This window comes from Erithacus rubecula (assembly GCF_903797595.1).
Source record: "Erithacus rubecula genome assembly, contig: scaffold_151_arrow_ctg1, whole genome shotgun sequence".
NCBI classification, from domain to species: Eukaryota; Metazoa; Chordata; class Aves; order Passeriformes; family Muscicapidae; genus Erithacus; species Erithacus rubecula.
The window spans coordinates 109,459-130,621 of record NW_027636150.1 but is presented as its reverse complement, the minus strand read 5'-3'; the positions used below and the strand labels follow the sequence as shown (position 1 = coordinate 130,621).

At 53.6% G+C, this 21,163-nt stretch overlaps 3 protein-coding genes and 1 pseudogene across 4 annotated transcripts in view; 1 reads left to right on the top strand and 3 right to left on the bottom strand.

The window, feature by feature from the left end:
* LOC306815547 (class I histocompatibility antigen, F10 alpha chain-like) overlaps positions 1-21,163 on the top strand; it is a 260,303-nt gene that overhangs the window by 142,399 nt on the left and 96,741 nt on the right. The gene's annotated exons all lie outside the window — the stretch shown is intronic.
* On the bottom strand, positions 6,443-6,976 carry LOC306815541 (class I histocompatibility antigen, F10 alpha chain-like). The gene is made up of 2 exons (XM_079332119.1): positions 6,768-6,976; positions 6,443-6,675 (listed from the first exon to the last, which is right to left on the bottom strand). The coding sequence occupies exons 1-2, from the start codon at positions 6,937-6,939 to the stop codon at positions 6,458-6,460; spliced, it is 390 nt and encodes a 129-aa protein (XP_079188245.1). The 5' UTR covers positions 6,940-6,976; the 3' UTR covers positions 6,443-6,457.
* LOC306815543 (class I histocompatibility antigen, F10 alpha chain pseudogene) lies at positions 7,693-12,640 on the bottom strand (annotated as a pseudogene). The gene is made up of 3 exons (XR_013777870.1): positions 12,468-12,640; positions 8,446-8,709; positions 7,693-8,027 (listed from the first exon to the last, which is right to left on the bottom strand). The product of XR_013777870.1 is annotated as a class I histocompatibility antigen, F10 alpha chain pseudogene (transcript).
* Positions 13,831-21,163, bottom strand: part of LOC306815542 (class I histocompatibility antigen, F10 alpha chain-like) — a gene marked incomplete at its 3' end in the record, with an annotated part of 28,367 nt that continues 21,034 nt past the window's right edge. Inside the window, exon 6 of the mRNA XM_079332120.1 lies at positions 13,831-13,928. Within this exon, the coding sequence (XP_079188246.1) occupies positions 13,831-13,928 (98 nt within the window). The remainder of the gene's footprint in view (positions 13,929-21,163) is intronic.

Genomic DNA, 21,163 nt, shown 5'->3' with positions numbered 1-21,163 from the left:
AACATCTCTATTTTTACTCTGGTTTTGGGTGTTTGGGAAGGACAAAGAGAAATGCAGAGAAAATCCAGGCCACGGGGAGGGTGTGCAGCCCCCAGCCAGGTGTCTTCCCAACACGGATCAGCAGCACCAGGGCTCAGGGGGGCTCTGCCCACCGGGGGTCCCTGGGGATCATCCAGCGCGGATCCTGCCATGGGGATGGAGCTGCAGCAGGGCACTGTCTTGGTTTGACAGACAGGTGTCTGCTGAGGAGCTCTGGAGCTTCTCTTGAAACGGAAAATGTAAACTCCCTCCCTCTAAATTAATATGACTTGGAAATTAAGGAGCTCTCAGGCAAAGATATGGGATTTAGAATAGCAGTTTTTCACTGGGAAAATGAAAATAAAACTATAGTAATACAAAGACCAAAACACTGGCAAGGTCAGAATGCAACCTGTAACCCTGTTGTTCAGGGTGTTGGTTACAGTCTGAATAATGGTACCTGTAGTTTTCTTGGAGTGACAGATGTGGTTTTGTTGAAGCAATGATTTTGGAGAAGGGTGTAGTTACTTTTTTAACATCTAGTGGTGATGAAGATAGGCCTGGTCTTCTTCTGGGAATTTAGTGGGAAAGGCTGCTCTGATGTTTCAAATTTCAGATTTTATTTAGGTAGGAAATACTTGGCTTTTCTCTATGGCTGGGGCATCTGCCATAAGGTATAACTCCTTGTGGGGAGGAGTTGTGAGGGATGGGTCATGGAAGAGATAAGGAGCCCTGCTCCACCTGGTTTCAGCAGATGGTGATAGAATGTATACTTCTGCTTGCATCTTGCATTGCAACTTAAGACATGATCTACTCCTTATTCTATTACCATCTGCATCCTACCTTAATTAATACCTTCTTTCAACTCTGCTATATATTTTTATCCACAGTGAAACTTTACACACAGTTCTCACTTAAGATTAGGTTTTTCTGTGGTACTCAATGGGTTTCTTTATCTTTCTGCATTACCTACTAAGTGTAACTGGGATTTTGAGCAAAAACAATTGTACAGATTGGTTTGCCTTTGCTTGAGGTGGGCCTAATCTAAACAGTCTTAAAATACCTTTTATGTGTCCTACAGGGACTTTATCCCCATCCAGTGTGTGCAAGGCTTCAGACTGGGCAGGACTTGCTTGAGTGATGGACTCTCAGGTATTGGCTATTTAGGTGGCTTTTGTTAAGTTCATTTCTCAATTTTTGGATGTTTCCCTGCCAAGTGCCTTTAGGGTAATTTGAAGTAGTCTGTTGTACAGTTCAACTTTCCTGGCAGCTGGTGTGTGATAAGGGATATGATCTATTTATTCAATATCCTGGTTTTTGGCTGAGGTGTTTCTAAGGCTGTTCTTGAAATGGGTCCTGTTGTCTGACGATTCTCTCAGGGGTGCTGTGTCTTTATAGGACTTGCTTTTTTGGGCTTCAGACGGTGTTTTGAGTAGTAGTGTGAGGTACAGGGTAGGTTTCTAATGATCTAGTGGTGGCTTCTACAATTGTGATCACGTAGCACTTGCCTTGGGGGGTTTGAGGCAGTGTGATGTAGTTCATTTGCTCGGCTTCTTTATACTTATATTTGGAATACTGCCCCCTATATTAGAGAGGCTTTATGGGCTTGGCTTGCTTGATTTTAGCACATGTCTTACAGTTATGGATAACTTGAGAAATGCAATTTATAGTTAAATCTGCTTTTCAGTTTTGTGCCTACTTATAGGTGGCATTTTTGCCTTGATGGCTTGAGGCAGTATGGGCCTATTGAGCTAGGAACAACTCTCCCTTATGTTGCTAATTTAAATTTATTTGTGACATCTCTATTTTTGCAGCTTGATCTACTTGCTCCTTGTTTTAGTGTTCTTTATTAGCCTGACTTTTGGGGATGTGGCCGTCTACATGATGGACTTTTACAGAGAGTTTGTCTGAGTGGCAATGTTTTTGCACTCATCAGCAGCCTCAATTGGTTTTCCTTTATGTTGCTAGCTGGCCTTTTTTTACCTTTCTAGCTAACTCCACAGAGCATTGGTTACTATTTATGATTCAGTATAAGGGTAGAGCTTTGGCCAGTTCTCTCTTTCAGCAGTGTCCAGGGCCAGCTGAATGGCTTTGAGTTCAGCAAGTGCACTTGATTCACCTTCTCCTTCAGTAGCTTGTGTGACTCGTCGTGTGGGGCTCCCTGCGGCCACTTTCCACTTCTGGTTCATCTCAACCATGAGACAGAAACTGTCAGTGACAAGAGCACAGCGTGTTTCTTGTGCTGGTAGTTGGTTGTATGGTGGAGCTTTTTAGCCTGGGTTACTTGTTTCTGCTCCTTTTTGTTAGTGAGACTAAAGTTTTTATCTTGTGGCCGGTTTTAACTGTTTTTAAAATTTCAGGGTGATTTGTGTTTCTAATCCGGCCGTGCTGTGTGATGAGAGCAATCCATGGGCTCCATGTGGTGTGGGTGGCGTGGTGGGTAGAGGAGCCTTTTCTTTAAACATCCACCCCAGCACCAGGAGTCAGGGTGCCAGGAGGAGTTGTGCTTTTGTGATAATTTCTTTTGAGGTGGCTTGAACTTTCTTATTATAGGCAGATAAGAATTTGTTTGGTTTTTGGTTTTTTTTTTGGTGAGTGTAGTTTGCTTCAGACTTTCTGTAACTTTGACTCTAGAATTCTAGTGCTCGGCCTCGAGTCTCCCCAGGCACCTTCTGCTAAAGGCTCCAGGACAAGCCATTGTTCTTGGCTGCAGAGTAAAGCACATTCCTCACCTCTGGTCCCGTCCTGACTGGGCCAAGGGCACTGCATGAGCGATTTTCTGCTTGGTCTGGGTGAAGGTTTGTTGCTGTTCAGGGCCACAGCTGGAATTGTTCTTCTTAGGGTGACCAGGTAGGGAGGGCTCACAATGTGGCTGCACCCAGGAATGCATTCTCTAAAAACCTATGGCCCCTAGGAAAGCTTGTGTTTCCTTCTTGCTGCTTGGTGGAGACACTGTGATGATCTCATGGATCATTTCAGTGGGGATCTGGCTCTGTCCATCTTGCCACTCTACTCCCAGGAACTGGATCTCTCAGGCAGGTCCTTTGACTTTGCTCTTCTCCATCGTGAAACTACCTTCCAGCCGAATCTGAATGATCCTCTCTCCTTTCTCAAATACTTTTATTGCTGTGTTCCTCCACACAATGGTGTTATTGATGTATTGCAGATGTTTTGGAGCTTTGCCCTTTTCCAGTGCAGCCTGGATCAGCCCGTGGCAGATGGTGGGGCTGTGTTTCCACCCCTGGGGCAGTCGGTTCCAGGTGTACTGCACGTCCCCCCAGGTGAAAGCAAACTGAGGCCTGCACTCTGCTGCCAAAGGAATGGAGAAAAATGCATTGGCAATGTCAATGGAGCCACTTTGCTGCCTTGGGCTCCAGCTCCTCCTGGAGATCCAGCGTGTCCGGCACGGCAGCGCTCAGCACTGGAGAATCAACAACTGGGAGAGAGAGGGGGTCTAGTGACTGCTGATCAGAATCCGAATTTACTCACAGCTACATATGCTTATATACCATTTTTAGGAGAGCTGGTAATTTTTTACTACATTGGTTGGGTTAAACGTCATACAGACAAGCTTACACATTTTGCAATATTTCTACTTGATTCATTCTTCTTTCCTGTCACCAGTCTTGATCCAATCTTCATGGAGTCTTCAAAGCTCTGTTTGCTCTTGCCAAGGCATCTTGGTTATCGAGCTGCTTATGCTAATTAAATCCACAGTGCTCTGTCTTAGCTCCCACAGTGGAGTCACTTCATTCAAGGCACAACAGCCTACAGTAAATTTCTATTGTCTGTCAAACTTGCCCACAGGCAAACTGGGGCTGTTGAAGGGTGAGTGGGTTTTACTGAGCACCCTTTGACTTTCTAGCCAAAATTTTATGGGTGGGGATAATGGCATCTTGATTCATCTGATACTGCTGGCTGTGTGCTCTTGAGGTGTGTCACGATCCGCCCAACCCGAGCGGGAGTCGTGACTGGTTCTTTTATGGATCTCAGAGCGCCAAAGGACACAGCAGGGGACAAAACCAGTTTACTTTTACAGAAATGCACTTTATTTAGTGCCAACCAAAATGCGATAGTGGGACAGAGAGGGAGAGAGAGAGAGAAAGGGGGTCGGGATTATAGCTACCAAGACGGGCAGATGAATCCTCATGGAGCCAGCCAATAGATGTCTGTTGCCATCTGGGGAGATCTCAGGGGTCTCCTCTGAGAAAGTCACTTTTATAGTCCTTTCCCAAAGCGAGTGGCTTCTGGCCAAAAGGTGGGAAGATTTATGGACTATTGTATGTGGAGATCGTTACCCTGAGGAACAGGTGGAAACAGGACGTTTCAAGGCACACCAAACCATCTTTGTTGTCATGAACACACGCAGGTCAGCCCATACTGACCAGTCCATTGTTCTTCCATCTGTGGGAGCTTTGTTGAGTCAGCGCCCCGTGACTAGTTGTCATGAGAAACCAGTCCTGGTAGGCATCACCTGTGGAACAGTCACTTGGTGTTCCTCCCATCCCTGGCCAGCGCAGGCCTCAGGCGAGGGTCGTTGGGCAGAAACAGACGAGAGGCTCACATGGACTCTCACATCTTGTTGGCAGGCTCTCTGGTCCCTTGGCCACAGTCCAAACTCCCCAGCCAGTTTCTGACTCGTTTTGGGGCCCAGGTGCAGTTATGGTTTCTTCATGTTTACAATGCCTTATCCTCCCATCCTGCTTCTACAAACACAACAAAGTCAAGCAAATGATTTCTTGTCTTAGCTCGAACCAGCTCCATCTGCTAATAATTAGCCCTTCTACTCTGGTTCTATTCTTCTTTCTAAACTCTTAATCAATATATATTGGTTTTATCCTTGTAGCTATAGTGTTAATCCTTTTAATTCTTCCAGACCCTTGATTCACCCTGACCTCTCCCTCCATCCCACTGTCCCTCCAGGAGCCCGACGTGGCCAAACCCTCCTGGGGACACCTCAGACACGAGGCACAGAGTGGGAAATGAGTCCTGGGAGGTAGAGCCAGGCGTGGCTGGCAAGTCCCAGTTCCAGTCCTGGTGTCACTATCCCAGTTCCTGGTGTCCCCATTCCCATTCCTGCTGTTCCCATCTCTGTCTCTGCTGTACCTATCCCATCTTGGTGTCCCCATCCCTGCTCCCAGTTGTCCTCATCCCTGTCCCCAGGGTCCCCATTTCAATTCCTGGTTTCCAGAGAGGAATTGCTGGCCACTGGAGAAGGGAAGCCGGATTTTTTTGCCCCAGGAGGATTTATTGCTCAAACCAGGATAATTTCACACCAGAACTAAAGCATTGGGAATATTTGTGGTTCTTGGCTTTAAAACACTGGAGAATGGGAAATTGATCTGTTAGCAGGAGCTGTGGGTGAGTGGGAGCAGCGGGGATGAGCTCTGCTGGCAGCTCTCGGTTTCCTGGGAAAAGGGAAGGGGCCGGATCCAGTTCCATGGATTGTTCAGGCAGTGACTCCTGCTGGGATGACAAAGGGTCACAGTGTCACCCTGTCCCTGTCCCCATACCACAGGATGGACCTGGCTGGAGCCCATGGAGAGCAGGAGCTGCTCCAGAATCCCACCTGAGCCTGCTCTAATCCTGCTCCATTCAAACCATGTGATCCCTCTCCATCCATCTTGCCCCAGTCCTGCTCCATCCATCCCACCCAACCTCGTCCCAAAGACCCTGGCCCAATCCCTCTCTGGAATGCCAACCTGATCCCTCTCCATCCATCCTGCTCCAATTCTGCTCCATCCATCATCCATCCATCTATGCATCCATCCACCCATCTATCCATCATCCATCCATCATCCATGCAACCATCCACCCATCTATCATCCATCCATCCATTCATCATCCACCCATGATCCATCCTCCCATCATTCATCCATCATCCATTCATCATCCATCTATCCATCCATCCAACCATCCATCCTTCATCCACCCATCCATCCATCACCCATCATCCATCCATCCATCCAACCATCCATCATCCAGCCATGCATCATCCATCATCTATCCATCATCCAACCATCATCCATGCATTCATCCATCCATGCATCCAACATGCATCCATCTATCCATTCATCATCCATCATCCACCCATGATCCATCCCCCCGCCATCCATCTTCCAGCTATGCATCCATCCATCATCCATCATCCATCCATCCCAACTGATCCTACTCCAGAACCCAGCCCTGATCCCATGCCACAATTCTAATCTGGAATCCCTCCCTGATCCCAATCTGTCAATTCTGCCCCAATCCCCATCTGGAATCCCACCCTGACCCTGCTCCATTCCTGCAGTCATTCCCAGCAGAAAAGGAAGATCCATGAGATTCCAGCACGGATACACTGGGATTAACCCCAGGATACATTCTGGGTTCCACATGGAGGGGATCCAGAGATGGATCCATCACTGGAACTCAACGGCTGCCATGTTATATCCATTCATGTCCCTCTTCCCTGTGGAAAAACAGTGGGATCAGCGTCGGTGGCACAGGATTCCCAGAACGGTGCTGGGTGGATCTGTGCCCCTTCCTGACCCCCATCCCGTGTGTTACCGGATTGGAGCTTCCAGACGACGAATCCAACGAGGACAATGAGGATGATGATGGCAACAATGGACACAGCGACCACCACGGTGAGATTCCCACCAGATGTCGGCTCTGGGAATTGTGGGATGGTGAGGAGGGGGAGAGGAATCCCCATCTGGGAATTCCAACTCCCCAGTTCCCACATTCCACATTCCCAGCCTCACCCCAAGCGAAGATCCCGGGCTCCGACATTCCGGGATGCTCCACCCGGCACCGGTACTGCTCCCGCTCCTCCGGCCGCGCCTCGATCCTGGCCCAGGTGTGGAAGGTGCCGTCGCTGTTGGGAACGACCCCGCCCCACTCCGTCTCCTGATCCCGGATTTCATCCCCCTTCATCCAGTTGACCGCGATGGCCTTGGGGTAGAATCCGTACGCGTGGGCAGGACAAGATCAGCACTCCCGTGTTCCTCTTTCCGGACACATGGAATCAGGGTGCTCGGGAATGGATAACAGGTTCGAGAGACATCCATGTAAGTTTCCAGGGAATGGGATGGGGGTGAGATCGTGTCCATGGAATTCCATGGGAATGCAATGGGGGTGAGATTGTCCATGGAATTCGCACTGCAATGGGATGGGGGTAGATTCTGCCCATAGGAATTCCATGGGAATGAGATGGGGGTGAGATCTGGCACATGGAATTCCATGGGAATGGGATGGGGTAGATCCTGCCGCAATTGACAGTCCATTGAATGGGATGGGGGTGACGATCTGCCATGGAATTCCAGGGGAATGAGGGTGAGAATCTGCCCATGGAATTCCCACTGCAATGGGACGAGTGAGTGATCTGTCCCATGGAATTCTCACTAGAAGGGGATGGGGGTGAGACCTGCCCATGGAATTTCCACTGGAAGGGGATGGGGGTGAGATCTGCCCAGGGAATTCCCACAGGACTGGGGATAAGATCTGCCCATGGAATTCCATGGGAATGTGACGGGGGTGAGATATACCCATGGAATTCCCACTGCAATGGGATGGAAGTGAGACCTGCCCATGGAATTGCCACTGCATTGGGATGGGGGTGAGATCTGCCCATGGAATTACATGGGAATGGGATGGGGGTGAGATTTGCCCATGGAATTCCCACAGGAATTACCCTGTTCCCAAGTCCTCCATTCCCAAATCCCACATTCCCACACGAATTCTGCTCCCAGCTTTGCGGTCCAGCTCCTTCTGCCCATATCCGACGTATCTCTGGATCCACTCTGGGCATTCGTGCCCCAGGTAATTTGTAAAATCCTCAGCCACATTCTCATCTTCCCAGTGCCTCCTGGTGACCTCAGCAGCGCTGTCGGCTGCCACGAATCTCCTGGATTCCAGGTCAAAGGAGATGAAATCCCTCCTGTCGTAGCTGTACCGCTCGGATCCATGGACACTCCCATCGGACAGGAGGTCACAGCCAGCAGCTATCAACCATGTGTGGAGACCTGGGGGACTGTACTCACAGAGACCCATGGAATTAGGTCCCAGCCCCATAGAGCCCCATCCCAGCCCTATGGAGCACCAGGGTCTGATGAAGACCCAGAGAGCCTCATCCCAGCCCCACAGATCCCCATCCTACTCCCATGGATCCCATCCCAACCAATGCAGCACAACATATCCCATACCAGCCTAATGGATCACCATCTCAGCCACTTGCCACCTTGTGAATTCATATCCAAGCCCTATAAATTCCATTCAAGCACTGTAGATCCCCACTCCAGCCTCACAGATCCCATCTTATCTCCATGGATCCCATCCCAGCCCCTCAGATCCCATCCCAGCCCCACAGATCTCATCCCATCCCCATGGATTCCATCCCAACCCATCCACCCACATCCCAGCCCCACAGTTCCCCCCACTCACCCCTGCTCTGGTTGTACCGGTTCTGCACTCTCTCCAGGCTCCTGGCATACACGTGCTGGTTCCCCACGTTGATCTGTGTCTCTCTATCCCAATATTCCGGCTCTGCTCCATCCTTCATCCACTGTGTCAGCGGCTCCATCCGGCCCCGCTCGCTGTCGTATCGTGTGAAGGGGATCCCATCCAGGTACCCAATGGCCATGAACTGGGGGATCCCCGGGCTGGGCTCTGACACAGACACATACAGGTAGCGCAGGGAGTGGAGAACTGGGGGCACACAGAGATTTGGGGGGGTTGAGGGGTCACGGAGCAATGAAAGGGGAACTGGGAGAGCAGGAAAAGGGGTGCATGGAGTCCCAGTGGCCAGGAATAGGGGCTCAGGGGATCCCTGTGCCCAGGAAAGGGGGTCCAAGGGTCCCCAGTGCCAAGGAAAGAGGGATCACAAGGTGGGGAGACCCGGGATGGCTGGAATGGGGCGTTTGGGGGTCCTTGATGCAGAGGGAAAGAGGGGCTGGGGGATGAGAAAAGCAGGAATGGGGGTCCAGAGGGTCTCAGAGTCAAGGAAAATGTGGGTCTGGAGCTGGGGAAGGTGGGATGGATGGGAAAGGGGGTGCAGGGGGGGGATTGGTACTAAGGGAGTGCAGGGAGGTGCCTTCCTTTCCAGCAGAACTGGGAATTCAGTGGGGTCCCAGAGCCAAGAATTCCCCCTGGGAGCCTCCACGATACCCCAGGGACCCTCCCAGACCCCCCGCAGGATGAGCAGGGGGTGGAGATCTGGGGAGATGCAGAGATTTGGGGGGGGCAGGAAGCGGAACGGGGAGAGCCGGGATGGGTCCAAGGTTCAAGGGAGGGACTGGGAGAGGCGGGATGGGGATCCAGGGGGTCCCTGTGCCCAGGAAAGGGGCTCCAGGGGTCCCCGGTGTTGAGGGAAAGGGGGGGCTGGGGCTGGGAGAGGCGAACGGATCCCGGAGGCGCAGCCTGGGAGACGGGAAAGAGACCGAGGGAGCGCGGTGGGGGAGGGGACGGGGGAAAGGGGGAATTCCAGGGAGTTCATCTGGATCCCATTGGATCCCCGCTGAGACCCCCTGGGACCCTCTGGGACCCCGTTTCGGCAAGCGCCAGGAGTGGAAAACGGGCGGACACAGAAAGTTGGGAGGTTCGGGGGATCCAAAGATCAAGGGAAATGGCGGGACTCGGGTCTGGGAAAAGCGGGATGCCCGAAAAGGGGGTGCAGGGGGGTCCCAGGCACGAAAATGGAGATTCGGGGGTGTCCCAGTTGCCGGGAATGGCGGTTCAGGGGGGTCCCAGTGCCAGATGAGGGGGTTCAGGGGGGTCCCCGTGCGCAGGAATGGGGGTTCAGGGGGGGTTTTCTGGGAAAGGCGATGGAGAGGTAACAGGACAAAAAATGACGATTCAAGGGGTTCTCCGTGCCCGGGAATCAAGGTTTAGAGAATTCCCGGTGCCCGGACATGGGGGTTCAGGGGGTGCTGGTGACCAGAAAATGGGGGTTCAGGGGGGTCTCGGTGCCAGATAAAGGGGTACAGGGAGGCCGGTGATGGGGAAGGGGATCGAGGTGGGTCACACGACCCAAAATGGAGATTTCGGGGGTTCACCTGCCCGGGAATGGAGGGTTAGGGGGTTCCTGGTGCGCAGAAATGGAAGTTCAAGGGGGTCCCGGTGCCCAGAAATGGGGGTTCAGGGGTTCCTGTGCTGGGGAATGTGTGTTAAGGGGGAGTTTCCTTCCAGGAATTCGGGGCTCAGGGGTGTTCTGCTGCCCGAAAATGGGGGTTCAAGGGGTGCTGGTGAGCAGAAAATGGGGGTTCAGGGGGGTCTCCGTACCAGATAAGGAGGTACAAGGGGGCCCGTGCTGAGGAGGGGGATTGAGGAGGGGTCACAGGACCCAAGATGGAGATTCCGGGGGTTTCCCTGCCCGCGAATGGGGGTTAGGGTGTTCCCGGTGCCCGGAAATGGAAGTTCAGGGGGGTCCTGGTGCCCGGGAATTGCGGTTCAGGGGCGTCTCTGTTTCGGGGGGTCCCACTGACCTTTCGTCGCGCCCCCCAGGCCCCCCAGGAGCCCCAAGAGCAGCCCCAGCCTCAGCGCTGGAGCCATCGCTGCCGTCCCCGCTCGCAGCTGTGACGCAGCTCGAGAGACCCGAAAGCGAAAGAGACCGAGGGTGCGCGGGGGGAGGGGAAAAGGGGGATTTCCAGAGAATTCCTCTGGATCCCCGCTGCGACCCCCCTGGAGCCCTCTGAGAAACACCTGGGACCCCCTGGGACCCCCCTGAAGAAAGCGCCGGGAGTGGAGAACTGGGGGGACACGGAAATTTGGGAGATCTGGGGGTGCAAAGGGAAGGAAAAGGGCGGGTCTGGGGCAGGGAAGGGCGGGATGCCCGAGAAGGGGGTGCAGGGGGTCCCCATGCCGAATTAGGGGGTGCGGGGGGGAGTCCCCATGCACAGTAATGGGGGCTCAGGGGGTGCCGAGGTCAAGGAAAATGGGGGGCTGGGTCCCCGAGAGGGGGAGGGCCGGGAAATGGGGTACAGGGGGGCACTGGGGCTGGATAAGGGGGATCCGGGTGCGCAGGAAATGGGGTTCAGGGGGGTTCTCCTTGCGGGTTCTGCGGTTCAAAGTGTTCTGGACCCTGAATATGAAGGTTCAGAGGGGTCTCGGTGCCCAGAAATGGGGGTTCAGAGGAGTTTCCCTGCTCGGGAATGGGGGTTCAGGGGGTTCCATGCTCCAGATAAGGGGGTGATGGAGTTTTCACGACTGGGGAAGCGGGGACAGGGGGGGTCCCGGTTCCCCGAAATGAACGTTCAAGGGGGTCCCTGTGCCCAGAAAGGGGGGTTCACCCGGAAATGGAAGTGCAGGGTGGTCCCCGTGCCCAGGAACGGGGGTTCAGGGCGTCCCGGTGCCGGTCCCGGGCGGATCCCGAAGCCGCAGCTTGGGAGACGCGAAAGTGACCGGGGGAGCGCGAGGAGGGGGAGGGGACAGAGGAAACCCTGGGAATTCCCCTGAATCCCTCCGGGGACCACCCAGGACCCCCCCGCAGGACGAGCAGGGAGTGGAGAACTGGGGGGGACTCAGAGACTGGGGGGTCTGGCGGTGTCCAAGGGTCAGGAAGTGAAACTGGGAGAGCCGGGAAGGGCGCAAGGTTCAAGGAAGGGACCGGGAGAGGCGGGATGGGGGATCCAGGGCGTCCCTGTGCCCAGGAAAGGGGCTCCAGGGGTCCCCAGTGTTGAGAAAAGTGGGAGCTGGGAAAGGCAGGAACGGGGGTCCTGGGTGTCCCTGGACCACGGGAAAGGGGGGCTGGGCTGGGAGGGGCGGGCGGATCCCGGGGACGCGGTTTGGGAGACGCGAAAGCGAGACGGGAGTAAAGGAGAATTCCAGGGAATTCATCCGGATCCCACTGGATCTGCGCTGAGACCCCCTGGGACCCCCTGCCAGGAAGCGCCGGCAATGGAGAACTCGGGGGATGCAGAAATTTTGGAGATCTGGGGGTCCAAAACCGAGGGAAAGGGCGGAACTGGGGTGTGGGGATGGCCGGGAATGGGGGTGCAGGGGGGTCCCAGAGCTCTGACGGGGCTGCGGCGGGATCCCAGCCCCGGATTAGGGGGTGCAGGGGGATCCCGGTGCTGGGGAAGGGAGTATGTGGGAGTCCCCGTGCCCAAAAATGGGGGTTCAGGGGTTCCCGTGCTGGGGAATGTGTGTTAAGGGGGAGTTTCCTTCCCGGAATTCGGGGCTCAAGAGCGTTCTGCTGCCTGAAAATGGGGGTTCAAGGGGTGCTGGTGAGCAGAAAATGGGGGTACAGGGGGGTCTCCGTGCCAGATAAGGGGGTACATTGGTGATGCCGGTGCTGGGCAGGGGGATTGCGGGGGGTCACAGGACCCAAAATGGAGATTTCCGGGGTTTCCCTGCCCAGGATTGGAGGGTTAGGGACTTCCAGGTGCCCGGAAATGGAAGTTCAGGGGGGTCCCGGTGCCCGGGAATTGCGGTTCAGGGGCGTCTCTGTTTCGGGGGGTCCCACTGACCTTTCGTCGCGCCCCCCAGGCCCCCCAGGAGCCCCAAGAGCAGCCCCAGCCCCAGCGCTGGAGCCATCGCAGCCGTCCCCGCTCGCAGCTTTGGCGCAGCTCGAGAGACCCGAAAGCGAAAGTGACCGAGGCAGCGCGGGGGGGAGGGGAAAAGGGGGATTTCCAGAGAATTCCTCTGGACCCCTCTGGATCCCCGCTGCGACCCCCCTGGAGCCCTCTGAGAAACACCTGGGACCCCCTGGGACCGCCCTGAAGAAAGCGCCGGGAGTGGAGAACTGGGGGGACACGGAAATTTGGGAGATCTGGGGGTGCAAAGGGAAGGAAAAGGGCGGGTCTGGGGGCTGGGAAGGGCGGGATGCCCGAGAAGGGGGTGCAGGGGGTCCCCATACCGAATTAGGGGGTGCGGGGGGAGTCCCCATGCACAGTAATGGGGGCTCAGGGGGTCCCGAGGTCAAGGAAAATGGGGGGGCTGGGTCCCCGAGAGGGGAGGGCCGGAAAATGGGGTACAGGGGGGCACTGGAGCTGGATAAGGGGGGTCCCGGTACGCAGGAAATGGGGTTCAGGGGGGTTCTCTTTGCGGGTTCTGGGGTTCAAGGGGTGCCGGTGTCTGAAAATTGAGGTTCAGGGGTGTCCCGGTGGCCAGAAATGGGGGTGCAGGGGGGTTTTCCTGCTCGGGAATGGGGGTTCAGGGGATTCCAGGTTGCTGATAAGGGGGTGCAGGGGTTTTCAGGACTGGAGAAGGGGGAACAGGGGGGTCCCGGTTCCCCGAAATGAACCTTCAAGGGGGTCTCTGTGCCCAGAAAGGGGGGTTCGCCAGGAAATGGAAGTGCAGGGGGGTCCCCGTGCCCAGGAACGGGGGTTCAGGGGGTCCCGGTGCCGGTCCCGGGGCCGATCCCGAAGCCGCAGCTTGGGAGACGCGAAAGTGACCGGGGAGCGCGAGGAGGGAGAGGGGACAGAGGAAACCCTGGGAATTCCCCTGAATCCCCCCGGGGACCACCCAGGACCCCCCCGCAGGACGAGCAGGGAGTGGAGAACTGGGGGGGACTCAGAGATTGGGGGGTCTGGCGGCGTCCAAGGGTCAGGAAGTGAAACTGGGAGAGCCGGGAAGGGCGCAAGGTTCAAGGAAGAGACCGGGAGAGGCGGGATGGGGGATCCAGGGGTCCCTGTGCCCAGGAAAGGGGCTTCAGGGGTCCCCACTGTTGAGAAAAGTGGGATCTGGGAGCTGGGAAAGGCAGGAACGGGGGTCCAGGGGGTCCCTGGGCCACGGGAAAGGGGGGCTGGGCTGGGAGGGGCGGGCGGATCCCGGGGACGCGGTTTGGGAGACGCGAAAGCGAGACGGGAGTAAAGGGGAATTCCAGGGAATTCATCCCGATCCCACTGGATCTGCGCTGAGACCCCCGGGACCCCCTCGCAGGAAGCGCCGGCAATGGAGAACTCGGGGGATGCAGAAATTTGGGAGATCTGGGGGTTCAAAAGCCGAGGGAAAGGGCGGAACTGGGGTGTGGGGATGGCCGGGAATGGGGGTGCAGGGGGGTCCCAGAGCACTGACGGGGCTGCGGGGGGATCCCAGCCCAGGATTAGGGGGTGCAGGGGGATCCCGGTGCTGGGGAAGGGAGTATGTGGGAGTCTCCGTGCCCAAAAATGGGGGTTCAGGGATTCCCGTGCTGGGGAATGTGTGTTAAGGGGGAGTTTCCTTCCCGGAATTCGGGGCTCAAGGGCGTTCTACTGCCTGAAAATGGGGGTTCAAGGGGTGCTGGTGAGCAGAAAATGGGGGTACAGGGGGGGTCTCCGTGCCAGATAAGGGGGTACATTGGTGTGGCCGCTGCTGGGGAGGGGGATTGAGGGGGGGTCACAGGACCCAAAATGGGGATTTCGGGGGTTCCCCGAATGGAGGGTTGGGGGGTTCCCGGTGCCCGGAAATGGAATTTCAGGGGGGTCCCGGTGCCCGGGAATTGCGGTCCCGAGGGGTCCCAGTATCGGAGCGTCCCACTGACCTTTCTTCGCGCCCCCCAGGCCCCCCAGGAGCCCCAAGAGCAGCCCCAGCGCTGCAGCCATCGCGCTGTTCCGCTGCGATCCCGCTCCCAGAACTGGCCGCGTCCCCAGCACTGGCCCCACCCCCAGAGCCGCCTCCGGCCCCGCCATTGGCGCCGGTATTTCCTGCCCGCCAATGGAAACTCAAAGTGTCAGTGACGTCACGGGTAGCTGGGTAGATCCCGGTCTCTCGGGTTGAGACGCGGAAGCGAAAGTGACCGAGGCAGCGCGGTGGGGGAGGGGAGAAGGGGGATTTCCAGAGAATTCCTCTGGATCCCTCTGGATCCCCGCTGCGACCCCCTGGAGCCCTCTGAGAAACACCTGGGACACCCTGGGACCGCTCTGAAGAAAGCGCCGCGACTGGAGAACTGGGGGGACACGGAAATTTGGGAGATCTGGGGGTGATTCCCCATGCGGCCATAATGACTACTTTTATATGTTGCTATCCATGGTGCCACAATGGCACCTTGGTTCTCTTAGGCCCCGGGATATGCCAATTCCCCTTTGGTTTCTGTGGTCCATTGGTGTCACAATGGCATTTTGGTTCCACGAAACTCCATGGTGTCAAGATGGCCCCATGATTTTTTTAGGCCTCAAGGTAACACCATGGCCCCTTGCTTCTCTTAGATCTCATGGTGTAACAATGGCCCTTGGTTTCATTAGTTTCCATGGTGTCTACATCACCCCTTGGTTCTCAGAGGCCCCATGGTTCCAGAATGGCCCCTTGGTTCTATGAGGCACCAAAGTGTCCCAATGGCCACTTGATTCCATGAGGTTCTATGTGTTTCTAGGTGTTACAAGGGCCCCTTGCTTCTATGAGCCCCCATGGGTCACAATAAACCTTTGGGTCTGTTAGGCACCATGGTGTCACAACACAACCTTAATTCTATAAGACCCCGCGGTGTCACCATGGCCCCTTCATTCTATTAGGCCCCAAGGTGTTAATAATTGCCCCTTGGTTCTATGATCTCCCATGGTGTTCAAAATGGGCCATCGGTTCCATGAGCCTGGTTTGGGTCACAATGGCACTTTGGTTCTGTTTGGGTCCATGTTGTCAAAATGACCAATTTGATCAGACATACCAGATGGTGCCACAACATGGTTCTGTGAGGTCCCATGGTGTCACATTGGCCCCTTGGTTTTATGAGGCCATGATGTCAAAATGGCTCCTTAGTTTTGTTAAGGTGCAAGGTGTCACACTGGCACCTTGGTTCTGTATCGCCCCATGGTGTCATCATAGACCATTGTTCCAAGAGGCTCCATGATGTCAAAATGGCCGCTTGGTGCCATGAGGTCTCATAGTGACACAATGGAACCTGGGATCTATGAGGCCCCATGGTGTCACAGTGACCTATTGATATCATGAGATCCATGGTGTCTCACTGGACCATTGGTTCTATGAGCCCTCATGGTGTCACAATGGCCCTTTGGCTCTGTTACGCCCCATGGTGTCACAATACACCCTTGGGTCTATTAGGCCCCAGGTGTCACAATGACCCCTTGGTTTTCTGAGGACCTATGGTGTCACAATGGACCCTTGGTTCAATGAGGTCCCATGTTTTTACAATGACCCCTTGGTGTAATGAGCTCCCATAGTGTCACAACAGCCCCATTGTTCTGTTAGGCCCACTGGTGTCACAATAAACCCTTGCATCCATTATGCCCCATGGTATAAAATGGTCCCCTTGGTCCTTTTAGACCCCACAGTGTTCAAAATGGCACCTTGGTGCCATGAGGCCTACGGTGTCACAACGGCACCATGGTCCAGTCAGGCTCCGTGGGGTCAAAATGGTCTCTTGGTTCTGGGAGGCCCCATGATGTCATAATGGCCCCTTGATTCTGGTGGACACCATAGTGTGAAAATGGCCCCTTGTTCTGTTAGGCTCTATAGTGTCACAATTTCCCATCTGTTAAGACCCATGGTGTAACTATGGCCCCTTGGTTCTGTTAGGCCCCATAGTGTTAATAATTGCCCCTTGGTTCTGTGACCTCGTATGGTGTTCAAAGTGGCCCTTTGGTGCCATGAGGCTACTTGGTGTCACAATGGACCTTGATTCTGTTTGAGTCCATTGTTGCAACAATGACCACTTAGATCAGATATGCCACATGGTGTCACAATGGACCCATGGTTCTGTGAGGTCCCATGGTGTTATAATGGCCCCTGAGTTCTATGAGCCCTCATATGTCACAATGGACACTTGGTCCTGTTAGACCCACTGGTGTCACAATACACCTTTGGTTTCTATGAGGCCCCATGGTGTCACAATGGCATCTTGGTTCACTGAGACCCCGTCATGTCATGATGGCCCCTTGGTTCCATGAAGTCCCATGGTGTCACAACAGCTCATTGGTTCTATGAGGTCCCATCGGGTCACAATGGTATCTTGGTTCTATGAGGCCCGTGTTGTCAGAATGGCCCCTTTATTCTGTTAGGCCCCATGGTGTCACAATGGAACATTGGTTCCAGGCAGCACATTGGTGTCGCATTTGCCACATGGTTCTATTAGGTCCCATCGTATCAAAATGGCCCATTGGTTTCATATAGCACAATGGGGTTACAATGGCTACTGGGTTTCCTTAGGCCCTATGGTACTCCCAATAGACCCTTGATTCTTTTAGGACATATGGTGTCACCATTTTCCCTTGGTTTTGTTAGGACTCATTGTGTCATGATGGACCCTTGGTTCCATAAGGCCCAATGGAGTTACAATGGCCCATTAGTTCTGTTTGGCCTCATGATGTTACAATTTCCCCTTGGTTCTGTTAGGACCCATGTTGTCACAATGGCCCCTCTATTCAGATAGGCCACATAGTGCCACAGTGGATCTGTGATTCTCTGAGATCTCATGCTGTTACCATGGCCCCTTGGTTCTATGATTGCCATATGCCACAATGGACCCTTGGTTTTATGAGGCCCCATGGTGTCACAATGCACTCTGGGTTCTATGAGGACCCATGGTCAAAATGGCCTCTTGCTTCTCTACGGTCCCATGGTGTCACAATGGCCTTTTGGTTCGGTTAGGCACCCTTGGTTTCAAAATGGCCCCTTGGTGCCATGGGGCCCTATAGTATCAGAATGGCACCTTGCTTCTGTTAGGTTCCACGGTGTCACAATGGACCCTTGGTTCAGATAGGCTGCATGGTGTCACAATGGGCCCTTTGTTCTCTTAGGCTCCATGGTCTCACAATAGCCCCTTGGTCCCAGTGGACAGCATTGAGTAACAATGGCACCTTGGCCTGTTTGGTCCCATGGTCTCACAATGGCTCTTGGTTCCATGAAGTGCCATGGTGGCACAATGGCCCCTTGGTTCTGTTAGACTCCATGGTGTGTCAATACCCCCTTGGTTCTATGAGGCCCCTTGGTGTCACAATCCCACCTTGATTATCAGAGGACTCATGGTGACACAAAATCCTCTTTGCTGTATTAGGCCCCATGGTGTTCAAAATGGCCCCTTGGTGCCATGAGGTCCCATGGTTTCACAAAAGCCTCTTGGTCCCATTATGCCCCATGGTGTTACAATCTCCCCTCAGTTGTGTTAGGACCCACAGTGTCACCATGGCTTCTTGGTTCTTTTGGGCCCCATGGTGTTCAAATTGGTTCTTGGTTCTATGAGCTCCCATAGTGTTCAAATTGGCCCCTTGGAGCCATGAGCCATCTGGGTGTCACAATGGCACCTTGGTTCTATGAGGCAAAATGTGTCAATTTGGCCCATTGGTTCCATGAGGTCCCGTGGTGTTTAAATGGCCCCTTGGTTCTACGAGGCCTCATGGTGTTACAAAGTCCCCTTGGTTCCATGAGCCTCCATGTGTCACAAGGAACCCTTGGTTTCATTAGGCTCCAGGGTGTCTAAATCACCCTTTGGTTCTTTGAGACCTCATGGTGTCACAATATCCCCTTGGTTCCCAGAGGTCCCATAGTTTTACAATGGCCTCTTGGTTCTATGAGGCCCCATGGTGTCACAAAGGCCCTTTGGTTGTGTTAGGCCCCATGATGTCACAATGGACCATTGGTTTCATACGGCACAATGGTGTCACAACAGCCCCTGGGTTCTGTTAGGCCACATGGTTTTGCAAAACACCATTGCATCCATTATGCTCCATGGTGTCACAATTTCCCCTTGGTTCTATTAGCACCCATGATGTCACAATGGCCCTTTGGTTCTTATATGTCCCATTGTGTTCAAAATGATTCCTTGGTGCCATGATGCCCCATGGTGTCACAATGGCTCCTTGGTTCCATTATGCCCCATGGTGTAACAATTTCCCACAGTTTTTTTAGGGCACTTGGGGTCACAATGGCCCATTGATTCTATTAGGCTCCGTGGTGTTTAAAATGGCCCCTTGGTTCTATGAGCTTCCATGGTGTTCAAAATGGACCCTTGCTGCTATGAGGTCCCATGGTGTCACAATGGTCCCTTGGTTCTATCAGGCCTCGTCGTGCCAGAGTGGCCCCTTTATAATGTTAGGCTCCAAGGTGTCACAATAGACCATTCGTTCCAGATGGCACAATGGTGTCACGTTGTCCCCTTGTTTCTGTTTGGACCAATGGTGTCACAATGGCCCTTTGGTTTCATACAGCACAATGGTGTCACAATGCTCCCTGGGTTCTGTTAGGCCACATGGGGGTCACAATTGACCCTTGGTTTCATGAGGCCCCATGGTGTCACAATGGCCGTTTATTGTATTAGGCCGCATGGTGCCACAATGGACCCTTGGGTTCCATTAGAGTCCATAGTGTCACAGTGCACCCTTGCTTCTATGAGGCCCCATTTTGTTTAAAGGGTCCCTTGGGTATCAAAGGGCGCATGATGTCACAATGGTCCTTTGGTTCCCTGAGGTCCCCTGGTGTCACAATGGCCCCTTGGTTCTGTTAGGCTCCGTGTTGTCACACTGGTCCCTTGGTTCAAATGGGCTGCATGGTGTCACAATGATGCCTTGGTTCCGGTGGACACCATGGTATGACAATGGACCCTTCATATCTTAGGCCCTATGGTGTCACCAAAGCCTCTTGGTTCCATTATGCCCCATGGTGTCACAATTTCCCCTCAGTTCTTTTAGGACCCATGGTGTCACCATGGCCCCTTGGCTTTATTAGGCCCTTTTGTGTTCAAAATGGCCTCTTGGCTCAACGAGGCCCCATGGTGGTACAATGGCCCCTTGGTTCTGTGAGGCCCCATGGTGACACAATGTTGCCTGCATTCTGTTCATCCCCATGCAGTCACGACGGCCCTTCGTTCTATGAGGCCCCATGGTGTCACTATGACATCTTGATTCTGTCAGGCCAAATGGTGCCACAATATGCCCTTGGTTCTGATATGATCCACGATGTCACCATGGACATTTGGTGCCATGATGCCCCGTGGTGTAACCATGTAGTCTTAGTTCACTAAGGGCCTATGGTGTTACATTGTCCTCTAGATTCTGTGAGCCTCAATGGTGTCACAAAAGCTCCTTGTTTCTGCTAGGGCCCATGGGGTCATAATGTACCTTTGGTTCCATTTGTCACAATGGTGTCCCAATGGCCCCTTGGTTCTCTTAGGCTCCATGGTGTCACACTGTCCCTTGGTGCCATTAGACTCCCTGGTGTCACAATGGCCCCTTGGTGAACTTTGGCTCTATGGTGTCAAAATGGCCCCTTGGTTCTGTTAGACCCAATGGTGTTATAGTGGCCCCTTGGTCCTGCTAGTCTTCATGGTGTCACAATGGCCCCTTGGTGCCATGAGTCCCATGGTGCCATGATGGGCCCTTGGTTCTGTGAAGCCCTATGGTGTCACAATGGACATTGGTTTCATGGGACACAGTGGTGTCACAATGGCCCCTTGATCCCACAAGGTCCTTATGGTGTCTGAAGGCCCCTTGGTTCCTTTGGGCCCTGATGATGTCACAATGCCCCTTTTTTTCTCTGAGGCCCCACGGTGTCACAATGGCCATTAGGTTCTAAGAGTCCTTGTAATGGTTCTGAAAGCAAAACTAGTGAGAGACTCCACATCAGAAATCCAATTCAATACGAAAAAGGAGAAAATACATGCAGTAGTACAAAAGAAACCACTGACCTTGTCAAAACACAATCTGACACCCTATTACTTAGAGTGGTGGTAGCAGTCCAGATGAAGTGGTCTTGAAGCCGTGATCCTATAGAAGTTCTAGGAGCTCTTGTTCTTTGGAAACCAGTGGCTAAGGGCTGCTTTGGTGTTCCAAATCTCAGATTTTATCTAGGTAGGAAACGCTTGGCTTCTTCCCCTGGGTGGAACTCCTAACAATGGGATGATGCAATTTTATCAGTTATGCAGCGGGACCCAAAGGCCCATTTACAGAAGATATCTTCCTGGAGGAAGGATGGGTCAAGGGAAAGATAAAGAACATTTCCCCATCTGGTTTTTAACAGCAGTCATATCAGCAGAGGATATCTCCCACAGAGATGAGAACCACTGCCCCACCTGGCTTCAGCAGATAGTGATAGCATACATACTTTTGGGCATATCTTTACATTGTAGGTAAGATATATAGGACATAATCCACCCTTATTCTATTACAATCTATATCATACCCAAACCAATACCCTCTTATATATACATATATACATATGTGTATGTGTGTATATATATATATATATGTTGAGTGTTGGGGTTTGTTCCCTTATGGTCCCAGCTTGAAGATTTTTTTCC

Bases quoted from the DNA above. Each gene is read 5' to 3' on its own strand.
- LOC306815541 (XM_079332119.1), bottom strand. From the start codon at position 6,939: ATGAAGGGGGATGAAATCCGGGATCAGGAGACGGAGTGGGGCGGGGTC. The intron at 6,676-6,767 runs GTGAGGCTGGGA...CACAATTCCCAG, and splicing joins GCCCGGGATCTTCGCTTGGG to AGCCGACATCTGGTGGGAAT.